Below are 22,672 nucleotides of genomic sequence, written 5' to 3'. Positions count from 1 at the left end.
GGACACTGAGGAAGGTTATCAGAAATTGGAGCAGGATCTTGATCAGCATGGGAAGTGGGCCAAGAAATGGCAAATATAGATAAGTGTGAGGTGTTGCATTTGAAAAGCCAAATGAAGGTAGCAGTTTCATGGTGAATGGTAGGACATTAAGTACTGGAGTGGAATAGAGGGGCCCTGGAGATCAGGTGCACAGTTCTTTTAAAAGTGGAGTCACAGGTAGACTGGGCAGTGAAGAAGGCTTTTGGCACATTGGCCTTCTTCACAGTCAGGGCACTGAGAATAGAAGTTGGGAAGTTCTATTGCAGTTGCACGGGACCTTGGTGAGGCCTCACTTGGAGTGTTTTGTTCAGTCTCGGTCACCTTGTTATGGGAAGGAAGTTGTTAACCTGGAAAGAGTACAGAAGAAACTTACAGGGATGTTGCCATGACTCAAGGGACTGAGTTATAGGGAGGGGTTGGTCAAGCTAGGACTTTTTTTTTCTTTAGAGTGTAGGAGACTGAGGGGGGAATTTTATAGAAGTGTATAAGATCATGAGAGGCATGGATAGGATGAATGCACTGTCTTTTTCCCAAGGTTGGGGAATTGAGTACTAGAGGGCATCATCGAATCATAGAACCCCACAGTATGGAAACAGCCATTCAGCTCAACAAGTCCTCACTGCCCCTTCGAAGAGCATCCCACCCAGACCAATTCCCCTATCCCTGCATTTCCCATGTCTAACCCACCTAACCTAAACATACCCAGGCACTATGGGCAATTTAGCATGGCCAATCCACCTACCCTCCACATCCTTGTGCTGTGGGAGGAAACTGGAGCACCTGGAGGAAACTCATGCAGACAGTTGCTCGAGCCTGGAATGGAACCTGGGTCTCTGGCACTGTGAGGCAGCAGTGCTAACCGCTGAGCCACAGTGCCATCCTAAAGTTCATCATTTCAAGGTAAGAAAGGAAGGAATACATGGGAACTTTTTTTTTACACAGAGGGTTTTACGCATACAGAATAAGCTTCCAGCAAAAGTGATTAAGCCAGGTAAATTAACAAAATTTGAAAGGTATTTGGACAAATACACCAATAGGAAAGGTTTAGAAGGATATGGGCAAGTGCACGGATGTGGGGTTAGTGTGGATGGACATTTTGGCCAGCATGGACTAGTTTGGGCCAAAGGGCTTGTATCCATGCTGTGGGACTGTTATGACTCTATGACTAAGTAACTGTGGCCTCCTTGAAAGCCTATTCATTTTGAGCTTCTTATGCCATTTTTAGCATCTTGATTTACAGTTATTGTTCAAGTTGTAGCAGGTGGTTTTACTTATTGTTGTGATTAACTATAAAGTAAACTTTCTTTTTGACAACTGTCTGTACCTTCCTTGTAGAAACATTGATAATTGGACATGTTACCTGTAAACTATGGAAGAAACTACTCATGGTATTAAATTTAGTCAATGACCTGGGAGAATTTCAACATTGACATATGCATGTTTAGCATATTATATTTGTGCCTGTCTAAAAAAATTGCACGTTTAATACTCAAAATATGAATGTCACCATTGAAGTTTTATATTTTTATAATTAGAGTAATCCTCAGGTTTTAAGACAAATTTGTATTTATGTGATTTTTGTGTTGCTGTTTTGTGCCTACCATCTTTAAGACAAAATACATAGATGGTATTCAGTAGGTCGCTGCTTCTACCAGGAGATCTTCCTGTTCATCATGGGAAAATATTATAAATCCATTATATCCATCTGGAAAATGTTCAGTGACCAATCTGAAAGATGGAGTGAGAGAAAGGAAAAATTAGGGAATACTTGAAGCAAATAGGTAAGAAAGGGCAGTAGTGGAATTGGGGAAAAAAATTTAGAAATTTAAAATTCTGCATTTTTTTTCAGTAAATGCTTATACATATCAGTTTTTATACAAAGATCCTGAAAACACAGTGTACACAAAAATATTAGGCATGGTTTGAATATTGATGCAGAATTTGAAACAGAAATATATCAGAAAAAGTGATATGTCTTTGATAAGTAGATTCAGATATAAACTACAAAGTGAAAAACCATGTTTTGATGCTGTAACAAGTGGGACAGTGTAATTTATAACACATTTCTATTACATAGTTCCCAAATAAATGAGGACATGGCAATCACTTGGCTGCAAGTTAGGCAACTCAACACTCCTGGTTACAGGGTATTCAGACGAGATTGGAGAGTTGAAGATCTCAACTTTGATCAAGGAATCAATTATACTAGTGTGGATATATGGAATCTTGGAAGAATCATCAAGTGAAGCCATAGGGGTAGAAGTAAAAAAACAAAAAAGCGGGGAAAAGGCATTGTTTAATGTGTACTATAAGGCATCAAACTTTCAAGGAAAGAGGGGTTGAAACATGTTAAATTTCACTCAGGTAAGAATGATAAGTCTAAACAATTATAATTAGGGGATTTTTAACAACCCAAATATTAACTGAGTTAATTTTAGTGAAGGTAAGGAGAAAACAAAACCCTTCAATTGCTTCGAGGGAAACATTCTAAATAATATGGAGAATGCCTACATGGAGTGGAAGTTCTGGACTGAAATTTGGAAATTAATCTATACAGATAGAAGGTGTATCATGGGAATGCATTTTGGAGATAGTGACCGTAACTGAGGACAGTTACAAACTAAGGATGAGCTGGGAAATAAAATTCCAAACTGTGGAAAGGTTAATTTTACTTAAATAATAATAACAATACAAAATAATAATAGTTTAACTCAGTGGACTAGGTGTAACTACTTGTGCAAATATGACTATGTTAGTCCAATGGAGGCATTCAAGCAGGAAATGGTCACAGAATACAGGGCAAATATCTTCCCATAAGGACAAAGAATGAAACTAGGACTAGATGTCAAGGGACGTAATGGTTAATATTAAGAAACTAAAAGCTTACGACAGATATTGAGGACTTAATATGCCAGAGTTCCTAGACGAATATAAAAAATGCCAGGAGAAAACATTTAAAAGGAAAGTATGAAAACAAGGAGTACATGAGAAAGCATTAGTGGGCATAAAGGAAAACCCAAATGGGTTTTTAAGTATGTTTTAAAAAAAAGGATAATTAGGGAAAGAGGAGGAGGTACCATAGAGGTTATCTGTTTCTAGGGCCTGATAAAATGGGCACAGTTGTCAATGAATACTTTGCATCAGTCTTCACAGCAGAAAAGGATGACCCATGTGCAGGCATCAGGGTGGAGGACTGTAAAATGTTAGCAGAAGTTAACGTGAAGAGAAAGGACGTATGGGCAGGGTTGGCAGCCTTAAAAGTAGAGCATTTTCAGGGCTAGTTGAGAAGTATCGCAGGCTATTGAGAGTGGCAAGGGAGATGATATCAGAGGCCTTGGCAACAGTTTTCCAATCCTCACGGGTCACCATAACGCACACTGTTCAACCTTAAATGTATTCTGCATTTCCGTGGTCAAGTACAACAAAAAAAATTTACATTGCACAGCATTTCATGGTCTTGCAATGGCCTAAATTATTTCACTGTCAAATAGGCAACCAAGACTAAGTACAATTCATGTAGGAAACACAGTGACTGTTGGCATATGACAAGGTCTGCTAATGACGAATGACCACATAATCTGCTGGTGAAGTTGGCTGAGGGATAAATGTTGACCAAGACTTGGGGAGAACTGCACTGTGAATAGTATTGGAGAATCTTCTGCACCCATCTGAGAGGGCAAAAATGACTTGGTTAAAGTTTTTGAAACATGACAACTTCAACAGTATAATATTCCCACAGTAAACTGTCAGCATATGTTATATTCACGCATTTCTGGTGTGAAGCATGTAGTCATGACCTTCCAATTCAAGGTGACTGCCTCTGCTGAGATATGGTTGACACAACAGTGCTGAGGCCAATGGTTAGTACTCATTCCCGATAGATTTTCAAAACGTAAGGATATATTTCTGACAGCAACACGCTCTGCTTGCCAGAGAAGAACCTAAAGTAGAATTGACCTTTAAATATATTTTTGCTTTCCTCTCACATGTGAAGTGTACTATCTGAGGACTTTTATAAATATGTTTAGCTTCTAACACTTTACCCGTGATGTGTACAGCGTAATGATTTGAGCTATAGTAATAAAAGATTTAAACTGTGTTATCAAATAATATTTATTTGTTCTCTTAGGATTATAAGGATACATTGATAACAAACTATTATGTAAGTAATAGTGTCCATTTGTATTCTTCTGTTGAGAATTTAGGTGGGAATTATTGCCAATTCTGCAATGTAGTTCATAATGACGTCAGCCTTGGTCACTACCTCGCTCATCCTTCACTCTAGAAATTCAATGCAAATGGAAATGGTAAAGAGACTGAGGTTAGACTATTGAGTATGAGCGATTCTGAATTTAAAGTAGTAAACATGGAGGATATTTATCTTTGTACCAGACCACAATAATAGGACTCCAATTCAATATTTCCCATAACAAAATTATTGTAACCATGGACAACAGCTGAACCATAGCAAATACTTGTAAAGTAAGCATAAACCTCCTTTGTTTTTGCATCGTTTGCAGTAAACCTATTTGTTTTGAAATAGGATTTATCCTTGGCCCCATTCTATTACGCTACCCTTCAGCAACATAATTGATTTCCAGATGCACTGCCTCTCTCTTTCTTTCTCTCTCGCTGTCTTGCTGGCCGCCCCACTCTTGTTCTGGCTCCCGCTGCTGCTGTTCTTTTCCCCCCTCGCAGCAACTGTCCCCCCTTGCGCTCATTCTCACTGTTCTGCTCTCTTGCTCGCACTCCCACTCTCAGGCGCCCTCTTACTGTCTCTTGTGCAAGCTCCTTGTCTCTTGTCCTTCCCTCACTCGCCCTCCCACTATCTGTCCTTCCCATTCTCCCCCTGTCTTGCTCTTTTTCTCACTCACGTGCTTGCTCTCTCCTTCACTCTCGCTCTCTTCTCATGCTGTCTCCCTCACAGAGTGGAAACAGGCCCTTTTGGCCCAACAAATCCACACCAACCCTCAGAGCATCCCACCCAGATCCATCGTCCTATACACCACCTAATCTACACATCTCTGAACACTACGGGACAATTTGGCATGGCCAATATACCTAGCCTGCACGTCTTCGGACTGTGGGAGGAAACCAGAGCATCCGAAGGAAACCCATGCAGACACGGGGAGAACGTGCAAAGTCCACACAGACTGTGGCCCGAGGGTGGTATTGAACCCGGGTCCCTGGTGCTGTGAGGCAGTAATGCTAACCATTGAGCCACCATTCCGCCCCACCACTGAACCACCTCTCTTCCACGCGGCCTTGCTTTCTCTGTCTCTCTTGCACTCTTTCTCGCTCCCCTTCCCACTCTCGCTCTCTCTCTTCACGTGCTGTTTCGCTATCTCTGCCTGTTTTGCCCTCTCTTCTTGTGCTTGTGCACTCTTTTGCACTTAGTCTCTCTCTTTCCCATGTGTGCACTCTCTTGTGAACATTTTGCACTGTCTTAACTGTATTTACTGATGCCCAGTACTGAATAAGGGTAGAATACATTGTTTTAGGACTTCACCACAAACTCCATTTCCTATTCACTGAGTCCATCTCTCTCTTGGCAGTTGTTTGAGGCAGTATCAGACAGTTCACAAACTTAGTGTAGTAATTAACTCCAAAATGACATTCAGATCACGTATCAACATTGTCAGGAAAACTGCTTTCACCTCTAACATGATGCAACTACACTTGTGCCTCAGCTTATCTGCTGCTGAAAGCCTCACCTATGCCTTTAGTTTCTATTCTAGGTACCGACCCAATGTATTAATAGCATCATCATTCATAAACCTTGTACTTGACTCAGAGACTCACTATGCATCTTAACAGATGCTGAGCTTCTTTTTCCCCATCACGCCAGTGTTACCTAAGGCTCACTCCTCATTAATTCTATAATTGGCCCTCTTGCCTGAATCTGTGCCCCTTCACTTCTAGGCTCTTCTATATCCCAGATTTTAATTGCTGCATGTTTAGCAAAATAGCCTTCTGCAGCCAAGGATATAAACACTAGAACAGCCTCTTGGTGACTGTCCATGTGGTGTTTTCACATTCTCAATGTGTCTGCATGGGGTTTCTTTTAGTTGTTCCGGCTTCTTCCCAGAGCCTAAACATGTGCAGCTTGGTTGGAATGGCCATGGTAAATTGCCCATAGTGTACAAGGATGTGCAGACCAGGTGTATTTGTGATGAGAAATGCAGGGTTACAGGGATCTGAGTAGGATGCACTTTAGAGGGCCAGTGTGGATTCAGTAGGCTGAATGGCCTTCCTATACACTGTAGGGATTGTAGGATTTTTATTTGAATTAAGTAGCTAATTTTCAGATCAGCCCCTTACAATTCTTCCTTTTGTTTATTTTTTAACATATATTTAACATACATTTATTTGATAGCCATTATTTCTCAACCACTCGGCTACCTTCAAGTTATTCACTTGTCCACTTGCAGACAGCCGAAAGGACATGCTGTGAATTTGTTGATGTGATGCCAGATATGTAGCCTCAGCTTCCTGAAGACTGTCGGATAATATCAAACAGCTGTTTCACCAGCTCCAACATGCTGATGATTCTACACAACCGGCTCAAACTTAACCTTGCAAATGCTGCGTCTAACATTTTGTCATTGGGCAATTGGACGACATTTGCTGGATAATCCTGAATGTGAGAGGAATTATGCTGACAACTAATTTAGTTAATTAATCAGTCAGACTCGCAGCCTGACACACTTACATGGGTCCTGTTCTTAGCAGGCATAAAGAGCATGTATGCACTCAAATTGACAGAATAGGTAACAGCCATTCACTGATTCATTTTTCAGGGCAAGATCCTGACCAATCAGAGTCTAGTTCAACCTGCCTAGTTCAAAAATTTAATAAAACATGTATGTTAACTATCAATAGCATTAAAGGGTGCATTCACCATGGCAATGCCTGTACCGATTAGAGTCCACTTGCCAATCAATAAGCATACAATGCAATATAAATGTTGGTTACCCCCTTCAATTTGTATTTTTGTGAAATGTCCTGAAGAGTATAAGTTGAAAAACTGCAACAAAATGCCTTTTTTCCGCAAACTCAGTGTTTGTTGCATTAGTGACAATTAGCTCTCAATGCAATATAATCAGACTCTCCTCCACCTGTAATTTAGCCTTGAATTTATTTCTTTCATTTTTTGTTTTATTTATCTAGCAATACAATTCCCGCAGAGTAGGTCCGCGACAGTGGGCGCTGAACCAAATTAATCTGCCCAATTCCACACTGTAGGGTTTCTATGATCCTTTGACAGCTTTATACAATACAATACACCCCAGTTGCGTCATTACTACAGTACCAGCCCATTATCAGTTTGATATATACCGATTTTCCACGTAAGCCTTACAACTTTTAAGTTAAATTTTTATTTAGTAATCAATTTAAAGATATTTTTATGATACACCCATGCCCAGTACTATTACTAATATTTTTTAAAAATTGAAATTAAGGTGTATAATACTCCTAATATAATCATTGAAAAGTCTTCACTGTGAAATTAATTATTATTAGTTGAGAGAGGCAATACTTTATATAACCATCTAATCATGCATGGGATTCATTTCCAGAGAAATGGAACTTACATACAGAAAAGTCATGTTAGGATTGTATCAGATCATGATTAAACCACCCATCATATGCTGCTCATAGTTCTGCTGTCCATATTGTAAAACTGCCAAGAAGGCCCTGAACAAGGTGCAAAAATATTTACAAAGTTTACAAGTATAACCTTTTGAAAGAGGTTATACTTACTGAGCAATGTGAAATCAGAAGATGTTGCCACTTCTGAATGAGATTGGGGCCATAAGCATAAGATGATCACCAAGAAATTGATTAAGAATTCTCTACTCAGAAAGACAAGAATTTGGAACTTGATTATCGGAGTACATGAGGCAATTAGTATGGATGCAGTGAGGGGAAATCTAGATAAATACATGAGGGGAAAAAAATGGAAGTGGATGTTATTAGATGAAGTAAAGATGCTTGTGTTGCCAGTTTATCTTAAGACCGACCAGTTGAGCTGAATTACCTGTTGTTGTGCGGTAAATTTAATGTAACATTGCATGATAATTTTTGGTATTGATCATTTCCACAACAGAAGGTGTTTGTGTGATTTAGTTTTCAGTTGTGCAAGTTAAAAATCTTTATAAACCTTTAGAGTAAAAGTTGTAAAACTAACTTTTTTATTTTCTTTTGAAGATCTGGCCAACAGTACAAATGCTAAATTTCTACTTTGTACCACTAGTATACAGGTAAAAAAAAATTCTTATTTCTTAATTTAATCATCCAGAAAAAGAAACCGGTTTTGCCAAGCTAACGAGGTGATGTTAATTTGCTGCAGTGATTGAGCTCCTGTAGAGCCAGAATTGAGCCTGCTGCTGGAGCTGGCTGATTACCAGACAGAATTTTTGGTGTGCTGCTGTGGGTTAGAAAATCCTACAGTAGCACATTAAATTGGAATCAACCTAACTGTCAAGGTTCTCAACTGTCTTACTATCTGTCCTTTGCTACTCCCTTTCTGTTTCCCAAGTATCAAAAATTACATATTTCCTTTATTAAAGAAAGGAAGGAAATAGGCAAAGAGTTTCCTAATTAGACTGTGGTTCAAATGTAAAATGTACAAGCCGCTGCTAGTCATGTGAAAACCTGTGTCATGAACATACGAGAAATAAGTAAAATTAATAAAGCCTTGATCTTGAAGAGAAAAAAAACTTACAGGTGATGGTCAGTAACCACAGTTGTGATCTAACAGCTAAGACTGGTGAAGGTAGGATGTTGGATCTTCCCTTTCAGACATGAGCCCACCACGATTGCCTGAATAGCCCAGGCTTATGTATCTTGTCCCGCAATGCTGACCAGAAATTTCAGTTGACACTGGGTCTGGGTGGGATGCTGTGAGGGTCAGTGTGGCCTTGTTGGGCTGAAGGGCCTGTTTTCACACTGTAGGAATTCTGTGATCTAGGTACAGTGTCTTAATGGGCTCCAAATTTGATCCCAATGGTCCTCAATTGACTCTTTGCCATTTGCTCATGGGCAGCTATTCTGACTCTGGCCCAGTCTCTCAAGAAATGCCTTGGGATGGGGATTGTGGCACTGAATTGCATGCCAAATGGAAGTCTGAATTTGTGGGCTCAGTGCTGACCCCACTATGCTTCTGAAATCCAGCCTTTAGGAGCAGGGGTAAAGTCCTTATATAGCCCATTTGAACCTCATATTCATTAAGGATTTCTGCATCAACTTCATTTCCTGCTGTATTCCTGGTCCCCTCAATGCTGAAGAGTCTATTATGCTCACTCTTGAATAAATTCATTGAGTCACAGCCCTGTTAGGTAGTGAACTTCAGAGATTTGAATTACATTATACATTAGAAAATCATTGGTTATTTTCATTGAGTTTATATATGAATGACAATAATCTTTTACAAAATGTTTGATACATTCATAAGGAAAATTTGTCACCAGAAATCTAAACTATTCTACTGAGCTACAACCTTGAAATTCCTTGGGGTTTCTCTCCACCCCTTGTCGTCATTTCACTTTATGTCTACCAGTGTTGATCGCTGCAGTCTGTCCAATTTTCAGTCGTGATCATAGAAGAATTGAGCGTGGATGTTTGTTACAAATCTCACACCAGCACCAGCACCACCCTGAAAACCCACACGGCACACCAGAATCTGTGGTGCATTACTGAAGCACAGATGGTGTATTGTCAACCCAGAACCACTTGTTGATTGCAGTTACGCTAAAACATACGTGCCAGAGATATTTACATGGTTCTTTGACAATATGATGTCTGCAATCTCTTTTAAAAACAATCCTTTTTCTCTCCAATTTAATGGTTTTGCATCATAGGTACAACTGCAAATGCACAGATGAAACACAACTGCCATTTTTAATGCACATGCCTTTCTCCAGTGTTGGAGAGTCTAAGTCCATGTTATGATAGTATTACAGTGTTGCTTACTGTAAAAAAATCAAATGCCAATTGTTATTATTTCTCCTCTGTTCCACAGTTCACTTGATTTTTAAATATGTTCAACATCACTGCAGTAAATAGATCATAGATTCTGCCTAACAGATTTTTAACTGTTAATTCCAAATGTTGAAATTATGTTCTGTAATGCTGAAGATCAAATGTTTGTTTTATTAACTTGAAAAATTAATACTTATAACGTTCTAGACCAATCACTTCCACAGAAAGTGTTCAAATCCTTTGTAACTATTTTGCATTCAAAGGTGGTCATTCTGTTTAGTGGTGTGGTGTCCAAGACTGGTAGAACTGATTATGTGAAATGAGGCCTTAAGTATTATTTATGTAATAATAAAGTTAATCTGACATCTTGATTACTACGCCCTTTGGATGATAGGAACAGTATACAGCTTGGAGCTTTTAATTGTTATTCGAGTACAATGTTGATAAGCGTGAGATTATCTATTTTGGTAGGGATAACATCCAAATGGGCTATGTTTTAAATGGTGAAAAATTGCAGCATGCTGCTGTGCAGAGAGACTTGGGTGTCCTTGTGCATGAATCACTAAAAGTAGGATCACGGGTGCAGCGAGTAATTAAAAAGGCAAATGGAATTTTGTCTACCTTTTGCTAGAGGGATGGAGTTTAAAAACAGAGATTAGATTAGATTCCCTACAGTGTGGAAACAGGCCCTTCGGCCCAACAAGTCCACATTGCCCTTGCAGCATCCCACCCAGACCCATCCCCCTATAACCTACACACACCTGAAGACTACAGGCAATTTAGCATGGCCAATCCACCTAGCCTGCACGTCTTTGGACTGTGGAAAGAAACCAGAGCTCACCCATGCAGACCTGGGAAGAATTGCAAATTCCGCACAGACAGTTGCCCGAGGCTAGAATTGAACCCAGGTCCCTGGCGCTGTGAGGCTGCAGTGCTAACCACTGAGCCACCGTGCCACCCTTGCTGCAGCTGTATAGGGTCCTGGTGAGGCCACACGTGGAGTACTGTGTGCAGTTTTGGCCTCCTTACTTGAGAAGAGATATACGAGCACTGGAGGGGGTGCAGAATAGATTCACTCAGTTGATTCCAGAGTTGAGAGGGTTAGATTATGAGGAGACACTGAGTAGCCTGAGATTATACTCATTGAAATTCAGAAGACTGAAGGAGGATCTTGTAGAAACATATAAGATTATGAAAGGAATAGGTAAGGTGGAGGCAGGGAGGGTATTTCCGCTAGCAGATGAAACTAGGACTAGAGCGCATCACCTCAAAATAAAGGGAACCAGATGTAGGACTGAGGTCCGGTGAACAACTTCACCGAAAGAGTTGTGAATCTGTGGAATTCCCTGCCCGGTGAAGCGGTTGAAGCTACCTCGCTGAATGTTTTTAAGGCAAGGTTAGATAAATTTTTGAACAGTAAAGGAATTAAGGGTTATGGTGAGTGGGAGGCTAAGTGGAGCTGAGTCTCAAAAAGATCAGCCATGATCTTATTAAATGGAAGGGCAGCCTCAAGGGGACGATGGCCTACTCCTGCTTCTAGTTCTTATATTCTTCTAGGCTACGTGGAAAGAGGTATTCATAAAGTCTGAAAAACTACAATGGGAAAGTAATTCTAGTACATTGCAAAATATTCAGAAACAGAAGCAAAGTTGTGTTTGTAGCAACTTAAGCTTAATAAAGTCATCATGTTTGACAAGATTAATACATTTTATTATGTTATTGTTCAAATGGAGTCACTTACTGAAGGTGCTTTTAAACTTTCTTTCTCTTTGTTAAGCTCTAGATCTTATGCTAGGTTTGTGGGTACATAATGACCTTCCATTACTCCTCCATGGTCTAGCCTCTTGGAGATGCACAAATACAACCTGAGAATAGCGTGTGTAGGAGATGACATCTGCTCTTTTTTATTCTGTATACAACACCAGTTAAATTTTGAAAAAAAACTCATTGGAAAGAAGATTGTACATTACTGTTACACTGATGCATCTTGGTGCTCTAAATACCGTCATGAGGCCCATTTGTTAAAGCGAAAATATTTAATATTTGCTATTCTAAATGAAGTTTTACTGCCATACAAGAAAAGAATTGCTTTTGCATTGTAAATTGCCCTGGCACACATGGCAGTGCTGACAGTTAATTATATTTGACACTTGTCCACAGATTATACATGGATTTTTGCACCGCAATTTGCTGTAATTAGAAATCCTAAACAATCCTTTACAGAATAACTGGGACCCATGTGAACAGGGAAGGTAACTATGCATCACAATGGCCAAACTATTGAACAATCCTGCTGAGATATGCAGAACTTGGGGAATGTTGATTAAAATGCAAGTTAGAAAATTGAGTGTTTTTCCAAATCATGTAAAGAATCATGAAATAGAAAGATGTGATTGAAAGAAAGAAAATATCTTCAAAAATTGTTTCGCATCTTAAATAAGAAACAATAAGTCTGCACACTTCTCAGGTTAATTTTCATTCCATAAAGGTGTTTGGTAGCTATTAGGACATATCACATTGTTGAAGAATTGCTTACTCTAGTTTGCAGCAGCCTTGACATTTTTGGTGAGCATTTAGCAGGTAAGTACCACAAATGCATGCAGTTCTATATTTCACTGGAGTGTTTTGACAAGTTACTGCATGGTAAAGCTTCTGAAGGAATGGGGAAATAGATTACTGAAATTATTTGTCTTTATTTTCATTTAACACAGGGTGCCATTAATTCAAGTTGTTGCTCTGATATGGAATACCTACCTCTCATGGAAGGCAAACAGAATTTAAGATTTATCTGATTAATTAATCTCTTTTGTCACAAAACAGAAATACTGATGGGTTTTTTCGATCTACTTGACATAACTTTCTATTTACTGAAATGCTAACATTGTGGTGTAATGCTGTTGCAGTCATCCTGAAGTAATATTCTGAGACTTACATTCATTTAGCTTTGTTTACATTAGATATTTCCAATATCATAGGTTGAAGTAACAATTCCTCTTCTCCAACTCAGATGTTAAGAATGCAGTTTCTAATACAAAGTGGATGGTTGATTTTTTTTTTAGCAGTGAAAATGCTGGAAAACATTCTAAGATCTCAAATACTTGAAACAATTCAACAAAAGTGCCTTGCATTAAATTTATACTGAATGTGCACAAAATAGTTTCGTGAAACTATATTTCTTTTGGGTTTATAGATATCTGTTTTTTGAGTGAAGCACACGTTTTAGAAGCTTATGCATTTAAAATTGGAAAAGGTAGTGTTTCAAGTTATACTGTACAAGATAAGTAAGTGTTTCAAACAGACAAAGGCTATCTTCTACAATATGTGTAAAGAAATACAGATTATAAGAGAATGTTCAGTGATGCATTTTGTAGTGTACTATTTGCCATGTGACTATAAACAGTACGAGACAATTACAGCATCAGTGTCTCTTTAGAAGGCTGGACCAGTCCCCAGATAAGATAAATGTCTTGATTAAGATTAATCAAGCTTCTCCTGTGCCCATGTCCAGTGACCAGGTCTGTTAAAAATGCCACCAGGTTCCCATTTACGGCAGATATCTTCCTATAACCTTATTGAATCTTCTACTTTTACATATATTTTCATGGTTATGTCTTTGTGTGCAGTTAAATTGCTCATGTCTGCTCTATGTCTGAGCAGTTCTAAACGAAGCTTACACTTAATATGATTAATTTGAACTCTTAAAGCCTCAACCTTGGAGACTCTACATCAACCTCCCAGCTTGCTATATATAAATATATCATCTATCTCTTGCTACCTAATTAATTTCTGTACTGAATGGGCACCTTCCATAATGGTATGAACTTATTGTCAGTCCTTATGCACAATAACTTCAGTAAACATTTTCCTCGTTGCCCCAACTTATTAGAAATATCTAGCATCAGATAAAAATTAATTAATCGCCCAATGGTGAATGTTGCTGCCAGTCATTAACATATTAATGATGGATATTTTGGAAGAGGAGCAAAGTTTAAATTAATGCACATATTTTGAAGATGCCTGGTCACAGGATATAAATTTTTCAAATAGAAAAATAAAATACATTGGATAGGTATATTAAAATTTTCAACCTCTAATAAAATTGAGAACAGGCATCAATGGAACATTTAGATATTTTTAGGGATATATTTTGTTTAATCATTTACACTTAATAACTGCTACAATTTGTACAAATCCATTCTCTTTGCCTTCGCTAAACTTCTTAGTTCATTGGGAAGCCCTCTTCTTAGGCCATAAAGTTACATTGTGTAATTCCATGCAAATTTAGATGTACAATTAAATATATTTCATTGATCGTTATTTGCCACAAATTTGCTGAAGTTCAACATTAGGTTACTGCAACTACACCTGGCCACATCAATTGAATCTGGTGAGTTTTTGTGTCACAAAGTATAACGTTAAATGTAGAAATCCCTAGATTGTTTTCCTAAATACAGTATATTTAAATGTTTTCTTAAATTCTTTTGAACATGATCTCTGTGCTGGATGTCATGGCTCTCAGCAGATCTGATTGTGTTTATTTTAAACTTCAGTTGGATGTTTAAATGCTTCATTGACTATTTTGTGTTTCATGCCTTCTGTAAATATGGTATTCCTGTGTTTTGTCGCTTGTTCCATATTTCCATCTTAAAGTTATTACACCCGATTTGACCCCATTCAAAGTAACTCGTTAGCAAGGCATTAATCGGGATCTGTTGGTTCATACCGGGTCACTTCCACAGGTTACTGTGTTCTCCTGTATTATTATCACTTATCCAGTTTCCCAAATAATTTCAGGTAATGTGTATTGACAGACTGATCCTCCAAAGTGTCACCCATACAAAACAGAAAGTGCTGGAAAAATCAGTGGGTCTGGCAGCACCTGTGGAGAGAAATCAGAATTAACATTTTTGGTCCAGTGATCCTTCTTCGAAAGGGTTAACTCTGATTTCTCTCCATAGATGCTGCCAGATCTGCTGAGTTTTATGAGCAATTTCTGTTTTTGTTTCTGATTTCCAGCATTTGTGGTTCTTTCATTTTTGTAAACTGTCATTGATGTTCAAAAGCATTCAGTGAAGGTCAGTTGATGTGATCAGTAACTGGAACCCTTCCCTATATTTTTTTTGTTAGTAAAGACCTAAAGTTAGTAAAGTAAAGACCTTTGTGCTGCCTTTCCTGCCTGATTGAGACTAAGATTGATAAACTAGTTCAGAGGCTAAAATTTGGACCATTGACTAAACATTTTGTATCGACATTAACCATGTTCTTACAGTTTGAAAAGCAGTAAGTTATAAGTTTTAAATAGTTTCTTCGCATAGTTTAATGAACTGTTTTTAATTTAAAATATACTAAACTTGTGATCTACAGAGAATTCTTTGTACTATTTGGTTACAAATTTAGAGTTATTAAATTAAAAAGATTATCTTTATACTAAAAACTACATTAAATATTTTATTTCAACCCAATGACATTATTGAACTTCAAAACAAATGTAGATTGCTTTGAGTATTGTGGTGAATTTACTTTCAACACACACCTAACAAAACATACTTATTCTTTGTGTTAATTTAATACATTCAGTTTAAAATACCCTGTGGTTCATTCATTCTATCCTTTAAAATACTTTTTCTTCATTTGGAATAAGTAAAGTTCCTAAATTTTCCACAATACTGTTCCCTATCAAAAGATAGCAATGATGCTGTTTCAAAACTTACGTTCTATACATTTGTAATGCATGATGTGGAGAAATGACAATCTAATTGTGGTTTTCACTGGTGAATAATTTCTCAATTAAGTCTTACAGCCCAAAATTATTCACCGACAGTGAAAACCACAATTAGATTATCATTTCAGTTGGGTTTCTCAGTAGATCCAGTTCATTTCATTTTACTACAAAGTACAAGTTACATGAAATGGGGAATTCGGGTCATAGCTCATTTGATGTTTACCCAGATATCTCCAATGAGTACAGAATGTGACTTTTTTTAATCTCATTCATGGGTCAACTTCATATTGGTCAGGTTACTTTTTCTGGCCTGGACTTACTAATTCACTCGAGATGTGGATGTCACTGGCTAGGTCAGCATTTACTGCCCATCCCTCCCTCGCCAACTTCCCTCACCCTCTCCTCCATCTCTCGCCCCCCTCTCCTTCCTTCCCTCTCTCGCCACCACCAGCCCTCCCTCCCTCTCTCGCCATTTTCTCTCCCTCCCCCTCTCTCTCGCCACCTTCCCTCCCTCCTGCCACCTCCCCTCCCTTCCTCATTCCCTCCCTCATTCCCTCCTTCTCTTGCCACCTCCCCTGCACTTCTGTGCATTCTTCATTCTCTGCACTGTAACTACACACTGATGCTGAATCCCAAATAATCTTCAACTTTTGCTGTCCCTTTCTTTGATCTTCACTGTCTTCTGCTCGGCCTCCATGCTTGTTAGTTGGCACATTAATTATAAAGTCTGAGTTTCTCATTGAAAGCAACAGCTCAACAGCAACTGGTGGGGAAAAGAAAAACATTTTCTTTAGGTTTCAGTTGCATTTCCTGCAGAGAGACAGCCTGCTTCTTACAGTTTATTGACCTGCCTCTGTATTGTTCTCTCGCTCTGCTCTCACACTCACACACAAGCTGTTCAACTGCCCAGAAACCAATCAGAGTTGCCATCATGCTAATGATCTCTGCCATTGATATCAAGCCACAGTAGCATAATGGATAAGTGCCCTTGTTGATCAGATCTGTCTCTGCACATGCACCGTTGTGCCATGTTGTCTTGTCTTATCTCATCCCAACCACTATTTGGAAAGTGTAAACATAAATCACAATAAGTTCCAGTAATGTATTTTCAAAGTGCAACAATACCTTCCACAGTTCTAGGTTTTAAAATGTGACTCCATCCTTTTAAACAACGTCATTTCAAAAATATTATACCACCTAGTATGTGATAAAGAACAAAACATAAGATTTATATCCTTTTTGTTCTTCTCTAACCTGACGTAATGGTCCTTCAAAACCTTATGGACATCAAAGGTGCAGGTCCGTTTAGGCATTCAGTTTTCCTTCCATCTAACATCCTTGTCTTTATGAAATTTTAGTCTTGTAACATGCCTCTTTATCAGTCATTTTCCATGTTCCCATATGTTCTGCCAATTTCATGTATACGCACAATATATTATCAATAGCTGGATAGTAGAACTATTTGAACAACAATTATCCTGCGTTTTCAATATAAGGCTGTGGAATACTCCCCACCTCCCTGGATGAGTGCAGCTCCAACAATATTCAAAAACCTTGATACCATTGTTAGAAGTCGTATGAATCTGTCAGTTGCCAGTTGCTGTTTGCAGGGATGTACAGAGAGGAGAAGCTTCACAAAACTTCACAAATTCTTTACTAATGTGTTAAACAAGCCATGTGTTGCTTATATATTTTATTACAAGCTAGAGCTTATGTACTTGCCCAGAACTGAACAAGAACCTGTTTATAAACCCAATAGTATCCTCTGACACTCCCCATGTAGTCACAGAATATAAAAGCTAATACCCAGTCAGGATAATTGTTACTGCTAACGAGAGCTGTAGCTGGCCAAGTGCCGTACTCTGTGTCGTCGACATGTCCTTAATGTAGGGCCTACTTACGTGATGGTTGGCCTCCGGTGTTTTCTCTGACTCAGTGCCCTGAATTTTTTTTAATTCTTTCTCTTATCTCTGTCGAGTCATGCTGTCTCCTTCCCATTGGCTTAGGCTCATCTGAATATCGCAGGGCCTTATTGGCCCTGGATCAGAGACTTAGGTAGTATTACCTCATTGCTCCTTGCCCAAAGAAGGCTTTTGCATTATCTTATCTTTCTTTCTTCTTGCAGAACTTGGTGGATACCAACTGGTTTCAATTAGCTCAGGCCAGCACCTGGACTCAGGTTATTCTCAGTTCACAAGTTGTTTTTCCTATGTGTGTCAGCAGTTTTACATCGAGCGTTCCCAGCAGGATGTCGGCGGCTGGTTCTCTCTCTCTCTCTCTCTCTCTCTCTCTCTCTCTCTCTCTCTCTCTCTCTCTCTCTCTCTCTCTCTCTCTCTCTCTCCAGCCTCCTGGCCAACACCATCCAGGACAATGCAGCCTGCTTGATTGGCATTATATCCAAAGGCATCCACACCATCCACCACTGATGTCTAATGGCAGGAATATGCACTGCAGAAATTCACCAAAGATCCTTAGACACCACCTTCCAAGTCCGCAACCACATCCATCTAGAAGAACAAGGACAGCAGATAAATGGGAACACCATCACCTGCACGTTCTCCTCCACGCCATTCGCCATCCTGACTTGGAATTATCTCGCTGTTCCCTCACGGTTGCTGGGTCAAAATTTGGAAGTCCCTCCTTAAAGATATTGTGGCTGTGCTCACAGTAGATGGACTGCAGATGTTCAAGAAGGCAGCTTACCACTGCCTTCTCAAGTGCAACTAGGAACAGGCAATAAATGCCTGCCAGCCAGTGTCATAGATGAACAAAAATAACAGTTACTTGTTTTAAGAAGTGCAGCAATCCTTCCCCAGCCTTCGGTGTTAAAACAGGCCTTTTCTTATTTCAATGCACAATCAAAAATACAGCAAAATAAACATGCTGTTTTCACAATAGCCTGAGTGCTGCCTTTGCCTTCAACCTTTTGTGTTCACTATTCAACCTTCGTTTATCCTTTCTTCAACCTCTCTTTCTTTTCAAACTCAGCCTCAAATCTTTTTCAACCTCCATTCTTTTGTCAACCTCAGCGTTCTTTCCCTCGTCAACTTCAACTCTTTTCTCAACAGCCTCGACAAACTCTGTACAAGCGCTGACCTCTCTTCAAACTCCTTTCCCTTCTCCTCAATCTACTCTTTCTCTCTAACCTCTGTCGTCTTTCTGCTTCTTTAACTTCCCCATGCCCTATGTCTGACTTCTGTTTGCAACTGTCTCAATCTTCAACTCCTCCATTTAAACCCTGCGCATGCTGTATTTAAGCCTTGCTTGTGCACACTATTCAACTTTGCACTAGGACGTTTACCTTCAAACTCCTCTTTCTTCATCCTTGCTCTCCCATTCAACCTCCATCCCATTGTCTTGACCCTCAGCTGTATTAGTTTTCCCCCTTTTTTTGAAACCACCTTTTCAGAATTATCCATACCTGTGGAGCAGGTGGGCCTTCAACCCTGGACTCTTGGCTCAGAGGAGGAACACTACCACCACACCTCCAAAAGCCCTCCAACAGATGCCTTTCTTTCGATTTATTTTTCCTAATCAACCTGTTCACAGATGTTATTATTTGAACCCAAGCTTAACCGCCCAGGGGAAGGTATACTACCACTGTGCTACAAGAGCCCTCAAGTTTTTTTTTATTTAACCTATTTTTACAAACAACATCTTCAGACATGGTTTACAACTTCTCAAGCAGGTGGGACTTCAATCCAGGTTTCTTGGCTCAGAGATAAGGAGATAACCACTGCACCACAAAAAGCAAACAGAAGCCTTGTGTGGAGAAGGGGCATGGTAGGAAGAGCAGGAAGGAATTAAATCAAAATGGAGTTGGAAGGGAACAAAATCCAAATGAAGTTGGGGAGAAGGGGGAAATAAGCCACTGCATCCCCGACCCGATCCACCTCTCTTGCTCTCTCTAAAGGCATCAAGAACATTAACAAATATCATGTATTCCCTGTCAAATAACATTTGAGCTCAAATGTAACTGAAAGGGGGAAGGCAGTCAGCAGAGATGATCCTGTGCACAATCAGCTTCCTGAACACATTTATAGCCAACCTGGCTAGGCCTAGGGTCAAATCCATGAGGAGGTCCTCTGACCTGCCATACCCTTCCACGCCAGGTGCCCACAGATCAGAAGAGCGTTTTGCTTGTGTCTTCCCTAGTGAAACAGATCCAATCTCCCAGATGTAATAGTGGCTGAAGGACCTACGGTAACGGACGAACTAAAGGGAATTTATATTAGGCAGAAAATGGTGTTGGATAGACTGTTAGGTCTGAAGGCTGATAAGTACCTGGGACCTGATGGTCTGTATCCCAGAATACTTAAGGAGGTGGCTCTAGAAATTGTGGACACATTGGTAATCATTTTCCAATGTTCTATAGATTCAGGATCAGTTCCTGCGGATTGGAGGGTGGCTAATGTTGTCCCACTTTTCAAGAAAGGAGGGAGAGAGAAAACGGGAAATTATAGACTGGTTAGCCTGACGTCAGTGGTGGGAAAGATGCTGGTTGTCAATTATAAAAGATGAAATTACGACTCATTTGGATAGCAGCAACAGGATAGGTCAGAGTCAGCATGGATTTACGAAGAGGAAATCGTGCTTGACTAATCTTCTGGAATTTTTTGAGGATGTATCTATGAAGATGGACAAGGGAGAACCAGTGGATGTAGTGTACCTGAACTTTCAGAAAGCCTTTGATAAAGTCCTGCATAGGAGATTGGTGAGTAAAATTAGGGCAGATAGTATTGGGGGGGAAAAATACTGGCTTGGATTGAAAATTGGCTGGCTGACAGGAAGCAAAGACGAGTGATAAACGGGTCCCTTTCAGAATGGCAGGCGGTGACCAGTGGGGTACCACAAGGTTCGGTGCAGGGACCGCAGCTGTTTACAATATCCATTAACGATATAGACGAAGGCATTAAAAGTAATATTAGCAAATTTGCTGATGACACAAAGCTGGGTGGCAGTGTGAAATGTGAGGAGGATGTTATGAGAATACAGGGTGACTTGGACAGGCTAGGTGAGTGGACAGATGCATGGCAGATGCAGTTTAATGTGGATAAATGTGAGGTTATCCACTTTTGTGGCAAGAATAAGAAGGCAGATTACTATCTAAATGGAGTCAAGTTAGGAAAAGCGGAACTACAACGAGATCTGGGTATTCTTGTACATCAGTCAATGAAAGCAAGCATGCAGGTACAGCAGGCAGTGAAGAAAGCTAATAGCATGCTGGCCTTCATAACAAGAGGAATTGAGTATTGGAGCAAAGAGGTCATTCTGCAGCTGTACAGGACTCTGGTGAGACCGCACCTGGAGTATTGTGTGCAGTTTTGGTCTCCAAATTTGAGGAAGGACATTCTTGTATTTGAGGGTTGCAGCATAGGTTCATGAGGTCAATTCCCAGAATGGCGGGACTATCATATGTTGAAAGATTGGAGCAACTGGGCTTGTATACAGTTGAGTTTATAAGGATGAGAGGGGATCTGATTGTCCGCATGGGTTTCCTCTGTGTGCTCCAGTTTTCTCCCACAGTCCAAAGATGTGCAGGTTAGGTGGATTGGCTGTGCTAAAGATTATTAAGGGATTGGACACTCTGGAGGCAGGAAGCAAGTTTCTGCTGATGGGTGAGTCCAGAACCAGAGGACACAATTTAAAAATAAGGGGTAGGCCATTTAGAACAGAGTTGAGGAAAAACTTCTTCACCCAGAGAGTGGTGGATATACGGAATGCTCTGCCCCAGAAGGCAGTGGAGGCCAACTATCTGGATGCCTTCAAGAAAGAGATGGATAGAGCTCTTAAAGATAGTGGAATCAAGGGTTATGGGGATAAGGCAGGAACAGGATACTGATTTGTGGATGATCAGCCATGATCATAATGAATGGTGGTGCTGGCTCGAAGGGCCGAATGGCCTACTCCTGCACCTATTGTCCATTGAGTGTGCTGAAGTGCAACCATAATCACAACAAAAGATTTGTTAAATAACTAAAAAGAGCAAAAGTCTGCAACCAATATCTACATAGTCCATTGACTCCACAGTACCACCACATATGCTTTGTAAACCATATAGTTTCCATTGACTGCACTTATCAGGGATGTAGTTGTTATAATGTGAAAGTTCCTTTACGTATTAACCCTTCCCTTTTAAAACAATAATTTTGAAAAAATATTTGATGCATCTCTGAACTATTGGCCAATTGATCTGAGAGGTGTTCCCTCCACTGATGGGAAAATTAGAAGTATCAAAGTTCTATATTATGGCAACCTTTGATTACTATAAAGAGTTGTTCTTTAATTGTCTGCAAATCGTTCTGGTGTAAATGGCATAGTGCTTTGATATTTTCTATAATAAAGAGATTGTGCTTCAATTGCCTGGCTCACAACTTTAAATTATGCATTCATATTTACCACTCATAAAATGGTCGGTTTCTTTTATTTAATTGGTGGCTTATTTGAACCAATGAAAACAAAAGATTCATATTTTGGAAGACATTTATTTCCACGTGATAATGAACATCGTGGAAGATGACAGCAGTGTTTGAATACATTAGAGCTTCTATATTTACAGTGACACGGTGGCTTAGAGGTTAGCACTGCTGCCTCACAGCACCAGGGCCTGAGTTCAATTCCACCTTTGAGTGACTGTGGTACATTCTCCCCATGTCTGCATGGGTTTCCTCTGGGTGCTCCAGTTTTCTCCCACAGTCCAAAGATGTGCAGGTTAGGTGGATTGGCTGTGCTAAATTGCCCGTGGTGTTCAGGGACATGTAGGTTAGGTGGGTTATAAGGGGAAGGTCTGGGTGGGATTCTTGGAGGGTCAGTGTGGACTAGTTGGGCTGAAGGACCTGTTTCCACACTGTAGGGATACTAAGATTCTAAGATAATTATTTACAATGTGCACTAACATTGAAAAAGAATTAATTCGCAAAGTAATGC

The 22,672-nt window shown here is 39.7% G+C and overlaps 1 protein-coding gene across 6 annotated transcripts in view; it reads left to right on the top strand.

The window, feature by feature from the left end:
• The window catches only part of mpv17 (mitochondrial inner membrane protein MPV17), a 138,258-nt gene that overhangs the window by 66,132 nt on the left and 49,454 nt on the right, over positions 1-22,672 (top strand). For 2 of the 6 annotated variants that reach the window (XM_048531855.2, XM_048531856.2), the window contains 3 exons: positions 4,169-4,201; positions 8,251-8,303; positions 12,735-22,057. The exons of 1 other annotated variant lie outside the window; for it this stretch is intronic. In XM_048531855.2, the coding sequence (XP_048387812.1) occupies positions 4,169-4,201; positions 8,251-8,303; positions 12,735-12,804 (156 nt within the window). In that variant the 3' untranslated portion in view covers positions 12,805-22,057. Of the gene's footprint in view, positions 1-4,168; positions 4,202-8,250; positions 8,304-12,734; positions 22,058-22,672 lie in introns of those variants that run through there. 3 more of the 6 variants (XM_048531858.2, XM_048531857.2, XM_048531859.2) reach the window with 3 other exon arrangements.

This window comes from Stegostoma tigrinum, chromosome 4 (genome assembly GCF_030684315.1).
Source record: "Stegostoma tigrinum isolate sSteTig4 chromosome 4, sSteTig4.hap1, whole genome shotgun sequence".
Classification (NCBI taxonomy): Eukaryota; Metazoa; Chordata; class Chondrichthyes; order Orectolobiformes; family Stegostomatidae; genus Stegostoma; species Stegostoma tigrinum.
Note: the sequence above shows the minus strand (reverse complement) of the source record. Positions and strands in the feature narration are given on the sequence as shown.